The following is a 6,993-nucleotide window of genomic DNA, read 5'->3' as shown; positions in this document are numbered from 1 at the left end:
CATTTTCTTGTTGGTTTCATGTTCTAATTCCAAGTGTACACAACCATTAAGGAATGGAAACATGTGCAAGGACTCATTCAAAGTCCCAGCCTCAGATTGCATGGAAATTGTTGTCCCTTTGGCGCCGTACGGTGACCCCAGCCTATAAAAATTCTCAAGCTTTGATGCTCTCCCTCAACTAAGAATCATTGCATTTTGGTGATTCTCTTTTTGTGTTGATTCATGATGATGAGGTTCAGAGCTTGCAAGCTTTATTCTTCTTCTTTTTCTTGCCTTATGGCACCTTCTAAATTGTTCCTCACATCTTCCTCTTCTTCTGTTGTTCCTCCATTTCCAGTCAAAGCTTTTCTTGGCTCTACCATCCCTCAAACTCAAGGTAATGTTTAGGATTAGCGTGATCATTCAATGGCACGTAACCAATTCTCCCAAAAGTTTAAACCGTTTAATATAAGACACATGATTTTATTATATCTCTTAAAGACACCTTCTCACACGAGAACCCTCTGAAGTATAGATAATTTTTACCTTGAGTTGGAATTTACTTTCTTTAGTTATTAGAAAATGAACGCAGAACAAACTCTAAACCAGTTAGTTATAGGTAGTGATATATACCTTCTCATGTGACCGGTTCTCCCAAAAGTTTAAGCTGTTTAGGAGAAGACCCATGAATGATTTTATTTGATCTCTTAATATTCAATATTGGATTGTTGTTTTTGAGCATTACTCATTTATTAATGTGTCACCTCTTTTAGGCTACAAGAACACTAGTGTTCTTTTCCCAAGAGCCTCTTCAGCTTCTTTGACCAAGGAAGAGGAAGTTCAAGGTAAAGGCATTGGATTACTCAGAGCGGTTGAGGACAGACATGGGGGAGTTATTGTAACCATGGAAGACCCTATGGATTCCTTAGTTTTTGCTTCTTTGTTAGAAGCTTCAATATCACATTGGAAGGGACAGGTAGATTTCAAAGTAATAACAACTTTGTAATGTTCAGTAATAATAACTTTCTAATGTTCAAAATGTGGTTTTTTTAGGGAAAGAAGGGAGTGTGGATCAAGTTGCCAATTGAACATTCAAATCTTGTGGATGCTGCTGTTAAGGTAAAGAGTTATTTTCTATTAAATAGCTTAGAAGTTACCAGAATCCTTAGAAGCCATTTTGTGATGATTCTCATTCCTTGTATTCTTGTGATGCTCCTTTTACAGGCTGGATTTAGATACCACCATGCTGAACCTGATTACTTGATGCTTGCATATTGGATTCCCAATACTCCTGATACCCTTCCTGCAAATGCTTCACATCGCGTTGCTATTGGTGCTTTTGTCATGAATACCAATAACGAGGTAACTGTTACATATATTAATATAAAATCATTAGTATGGACATCACTTACCAGTTTAAAATTTTTGAATTAAAAAGATTCATTATAAAATATCAGCTTTTGCGTTGAAATGTTTTTTTTTATAGGAACCCTTCATTGATTCCCATTGTTCAATGGTTCAAGATTATTATTATTATTTTTTACTCTCTCTTTAGCTCTAAGAGGGAAAGCCTTGGAGAAATGGAAGTATTGTTTTTTTGTGATCAACGATCACGAGTTCGAATTTAGATGATATTTTTAAAAAAAAAAATATAAGGATAAAGCTGTGCACAATCAACCTTCGTCTCTGATCTCACTAAGTTAAATGAATCTTGTGGAATTTCCCTTTTCCTCTTTTTAGCTGTCACAAACCAAAGCATTAGGGAACTGGCTGTTGCTTTCATGGCTGAAGTTTTAACTTTGCTTCCGGAAAATAGAATGGGAAAACAATAAACGTTTGACTTTACTTTTGTAGTTATCGTAACTTAAAAATATCTTTGACACGTCGTATGACTTCATGCATGGAATTTACTTTCTTGCAAATAAGTGAAACCTGTTACAAAATCTTAATAATAAATTAAATGTTTAATTTGTCTTTTAACAAGTATTTGGAGTACATGGTAATCTATTATGGTATATTTCTTGGGACATATGAAGTTAAGATCACAATTTGATTTTGATCCTTCTCATTTTAAATAAGAAATTACAAGTCCACATACAAGGAAGGATGTGTGTGAGGAAATATTAATAAGGAAAATTTTCAACTCAATATCTGTAGTAAAAAACATTTATTTATTTTTTTGGAAATAAAAAAAAATTATTTTCATTACTATCTAGAATAACTATTTGTAATAGCTTTCACTAGCACATGACAATCAGAGGTCAAATTTTTTATTTGACTACTGTTGTACTTTTATGTTAGACTGAAAACCATATTTCCAAGATGGGTTGTAATGGTCTTTTAATTCATCAAATTGTTTCCTTTGTTCACGAACCTGGAGTCAATCTCTGCCTTGATTTTGTGCTTATTATTATTATTGTTTTTTTTGGTAGAGATTTTGTTCTTATTTATCCTATTACTTTTTGGAGCAAGTTATATTTACAAACTTTTTTGTTTACAAACTCTTACAAATTACACTAAGTACGCAGTGTACGACCAGTCATACTTAGTGTAATTTGTAAAAAAAAATTGTAAACAGATCCTATCCCCACTTTTTGTGCTGAAATATTGTGTTTTGAGTAGTGAGTCAATGGTCATCCATAATCCTTAATAATACTTTTTTCTTTTTCTTTTTTAATTTGATAGGTGCTTGTGGTTCAGGAAAGCAATGGTAGATTCAGTGGCAGAGGAATATGGAAGTTACCTACTGGAGCTGTTAATGAAGTATGTTAAAATGATTATTCATTATTAAACCTTTTTAAAATTTAATTTTTTTTTTATTAATTTGAATTCCATTTGTAGGGTGAGGATATCTGTACAGCTGCAATTAGAGAAGTCAAAGAAGAGACAGGGGTAAGCAAAAGCATAATCAAATATAGTTTAACCATTCAATATTTTTTCAAACCCTTTCAAAGTCTAAGGCCACTGGTTCTATTCTTCTTTCAGATAGAAACAGAGTTTGTTGAGGTTTTAGCATTCAGGTAAGAGTTGTGGGAACATTACCATGGATGACTATATTTGGTGTTTTGTGAGAATTAACATCAGCATATTACACAAGAACCATTGGATTGACCCATAAATAATTTGCGCTTCAAATTCAATCTTGTATATGGTGGTAAATGATCTTTGTATTTGTGGTATCAGGGAAAAGCATAGATCTTTCTTCCAAAAATCGGACTTGTTCTTTGTTTGTATGTTGCAACCTCATTCCTTTAATATTCAGAGGCAGGTTTCAGAAATTGAGGCAGCTCAGGTATATGTTCTAAAGCATTCAATTACGGGGAATATGTTTTGTCAATGAGACAATTTTATCTTATCCAACATATAGAAAAGTGGGTGAGATAAAAAGAAAAAAGAGGGTCTAAAGATGGCAAAGCAGATGCCCCGTTCTGCCCGCTATCAACCCACCAAAAAATAGCCAATCCGCTTTGTCCCACTTTTAAAAGTGAGTTAAAAAATTCTGCCCAAAGGAGGACTTGTTTTGCATTTAAAAAAAAAAATCAAAAACAGATTAAGCTAGTTGGCGGGTTAGGCGGAGCTGGTCAGCCCGCCGGACCAAACCCGTTTTGCCGGCCTTAGTGCTACCTGTTTTATATATGTGCATGAGACAACAAGATAAAAAACATATTTTCCTTCAATTATTCATGTATAAGACCAAGTTGAGTGGCATTCTACTAATTTAGCTTTCATCCTTCCTCTCATACCTAAAATTTTTTATGAAGCTCTTTGTTGATAACAGATATGATTCTCTCATGTCTTGTTTTAACATGATCCTATCATATGAAATATATCAGCCAATCATTTATAGACTAACGGTCATCAATTAAATGAACAATTTTTGCTTTCTCCTTTTATGAACTTCATCATTAAAATTGATCTATAAATGAATGATTGAGATATTTCACATGATATAATTACATTAAAATAAGATATGAGAAGTTTCATTTCCGCTATAAACTATGTTGAAAGTGGCACAAAAAAACTTGTAATTTCACTCCTAATAGATGTTGACATTGCCAATTATTCTAATGTGATTTTTTTTTTTCTTTTCAGTGGATGCCAATTGATGATTATGTTGCCCAGCCTTTTGTCCGAGAAAATGAGCAATTTGACTTTCTTACTAAAATATGCTTATCAAATATGGATGGGAAGTACAGTGGCTTTTCTACACTACTTACTAATACATCCTCTTCAAAGAAATCCTATTTGTATTTCAACAAGAAGGATGCTGGCCGCTTGTTAGCTTCCAAAATTTAACAAGCTTGACTCGGTAGTATACATCATTATTTGAAAATCATTTAAAACTTAATTATTAATTGTTGTTAGCATTGCACAGAAATCACTACATTGCTTCCACAAATAGGAATAATGTTGTCAATTTACTATTTGTTCATTTTATCAAGTCTTTCATTCTTGGGTGGAGGACTGCTGATTTGTTAATTTAGTTCTTTAATAAATCAAAAGTCAAGTGTCAAACATACTTGTCCATCTTGGGGATTGTATTGTAATAGGCTACGGTTGATTGTTGAAGTAATAAGAATCACCTTTCTTCTTCCTTCTTTTTCTCTCTCTCTTTTATGTATGATCCTATATCCCTGCAACTTCAATATATGCAGTTTTAAGTGTTATACCTAGTTACTACTTTCGTTTGCAATTACTTTAGATTTTCACCATACATAATTTGATGAGTAGAAATTTATTTTATGTAGTTGCGGTGACAATTTTCACCATGACATGGTGTTAACACGACACAAGAAATTTGTGTTCAGGTCAACCCGTTTTCACATTCGTTATCGTATTTGTATTGATAAAAATTTACACAAAAAAACTGTGTCATGTTGTATATCAACCCACAAATGCGAAGTTGACCTATGTTAATTTTCTTACATGTTAATAAGTGATAAACATTGAGGTTGGCAGGTTATTCATCCGTGTTATGTCACCATGTATAATAAGTAACACATTGAGATTGATAGGCTATTCTTGTCATGTCGTGGTGTTAACCCGTAAAATAAGTGGATTGTGTTCGTGTCATAAATTTTGACCCGCTTTCAAATTTATATCATATTTGTGTTAAGTGTATTCATGTTCATATCAAATTTTTGTCTTGAATATTGACCATTAATTTTAAAGGGAATGTATGTCATAGGAGCATTAAGAAATTAATTTATTAAATCTTGGATTGTAAGAGCTATTACCAGTTCTCAATATTAATATAACCTTTGATGACAAAGCAATTAACAAATATGTAATCAATTTGTGAAACGGATCGTTCAAGCAAAGAATCAGTGGTATACTTTGGTCGTCGCGGGAGGCAATCTAATTTTAAAAATCAAAATTAATATTAAAAGTGCTATCACCAATTTATTTATTTATTTTGGTAAAAAACTATATATCACCAATTTTATTTGATTAAAAGCTGAATTAATAATAAATAATTTGGAATTGACAAAAAAATCGAAGACAATAAAAATATTAATACGAATCAAAAAAAATAAAAAAACAACAAAAATAATGGCATTTACAAGTGAAATATAATAACAACACGTATTTATAAAAAAGAAAAAAAACACGTAAACCAATATATTTAGTTATTTACTACTCAAAGAAAAAAAAAACGAAAAACTAAATTATAAAAGTTTATAGTTTGACATACTTAACTTCCTATGTATGGAATAAAAAGTTCTTTCAAAATTAAATATATGTTTGTTAATTGCTAAAAAAAAGGGAAAAGTTAAAAACCCTATGTGATTTCCCTTATAATCATTTACCCCTTGTGTTTTGTTTTTAATCAATTACCTATTTTATAATTTTTTCCATTCAACAATTAGATTAAGTTCTCCATTTTACCCATGTTAAAAATTACCACTGTAGGACTCTAATCTTTTGTGTCTATCTTCTCTAACGCTCCCTTTTTTCTTCTCTAATTATTGGATTTCGATAGTCAAAGAATGACCATCAAATTTATCTGAAACTTAGCTTTTTTTCCCCTTGTTTCGCTCACACACGTGGCAGATGAATTATTGGTTTTACGAAAGTTGATGTGAAAAAAGTTTTTACGTGTAATCAACCAGTTTGACAACATGACACATGAGAGAGTTTTGGATTTATTAAAAATGTGAATACTCAAAACTAGCAACTAGATCAAGTTAAACTTTACGCATTGTCTTATCCGTATAAATGGTATCAAATAAAAGCTACCAAATATCTTCACTATATGCAGTAGTCATAGCATTATGTTACACCGTCTCATATATGTCTCATCCCCAATTCGCCATCTTTAGCATGTGCTTATGATAAGAATTGAGAATGAAAATTATAGAGAATGAAAATTATAGAGAATGAATTGAGTGTGTATTAATATTAAGTCAACAATTTATATATCAGAGAATGAATTGAGTGTGTTGTTATTAATTAAGTTAACAATTTACGTACATGATAAAACAAGTATAACTAACTAAAATCACTATTAACTAGCTCTATTATGTGTTGGGCTTCCTCCTTCAATGCTAAGCTCAAGTCTATAGAGGAGTTTCCTAAAAATCCTAAACCCTAGATCTCACCTCGTCTATATATTCATTAGTTGTGGGTGGAGGCTAGGTTAGATGAAGAAAAATATTTGAGACTCTCTTGAGTGATACTTGAGAGATTTGAGAGCAAAGCTCTACGCTTTGTGTTTGAGAGATCTCTAGAGAGTTTGAGTGAAACATCTCTAGGAAGGTTTGATTATCACCATTGTTGGAGAGGTTGAGTTAACCACCACATTGGTGAATTTGATTATTTGTAACCATTATTTTCATAGTGGATTGTTGACATGGACTAGGTCCCGTGAGTTTTTACTTCTTCATTGAAGAAGGTTTTTCCACGTTAAAATTTGTTTGCGTTCTTCTCTCTCTCCTGTTTGTGTTTTTGATTTTCTGTTGCGCTGCCCGACCTGGTGAAGTTCAGGTCAAGGTATTGCCGAGATCCGAGATC

The 6,993-nt window shown here is 32.2% G+C and overlaps 1 protein-coding gene across 1 annotated transcript; it reads left to right on the top strand.

Annotated features, from left to right (window-relative positions):
- The first annotated feature begins 222 nt into the window (after window positions 1-222).
- On the top strand, window positions 223-4,275 carry LOC133287143 (nudix hydrolase 2-like). The gene is made up of 10 exons (XM_061484702.1): window positions 223-376; window positions 753-955; window positions 1,033-1,098; window positions 1,204-1,375; window positions 1,958-1,971; window positions 2,665-2,742; window positions 2,821-2,871; window positions 2,965-2,999; window positions 3,163-3,271; window positions 4,072-4,275. Exons 1-10 carry the CDS (start codon window positions 223-225, stop codon window positions 4,273-4,275), a joined length of 1,086 nt encoding a protein of 361 aa, XP_061340686.1.
- The last annotated feature ends 2,718 nt before the right edge of the window (window positions 4,276-6,993 follow it).

This window comes from Gastrolobium bilobum, unplaced genomic scaffold, assembly GCF_033153095.1.
Source record: "Gastrolobium bilobum isolate Gb01-03AN ecotype WA unplaced genomic scaffold, APGP_CSIRO_Gbil_v1 utg15630, whole genome shotgun sequence".
NCBI classification, from domain to species: Eukaryota; Viridiplantae; Streptophyta; class Magnoliopsida; order Fabales; family Fabaceae; genus Gastrolobium; species Gastrolobium bilobum.
This window is presented reverse-complemented; position numbering and strand designations above follow the sequence as displayed.

Excerpts from the sequence above, each read along its gene's own strand:
- LOC133287143 (XM_061484702.1), top strand. The coding sequence starts at position 223 with ATGATGATGAGGTTCAGAGCTTGCAAGCTTTATTCTTCTTCTTTTTCT. Across the intron at positions 377-752 it reads TACCATCCCTCAAACTCAAG|GCTACAAGAACACTAGTGTT; the intron begins GTAATGTTTAGG and ends CACCTCTTTTAG. Across the intron at positions 2,872-2,964 it reads AAGTCAAAGAAGAGACAGGG|ATAGAAACAGAGTTTGTTGA; the intron begins GTAAGCAAAAGC and ends TTCTTCTTTCAG.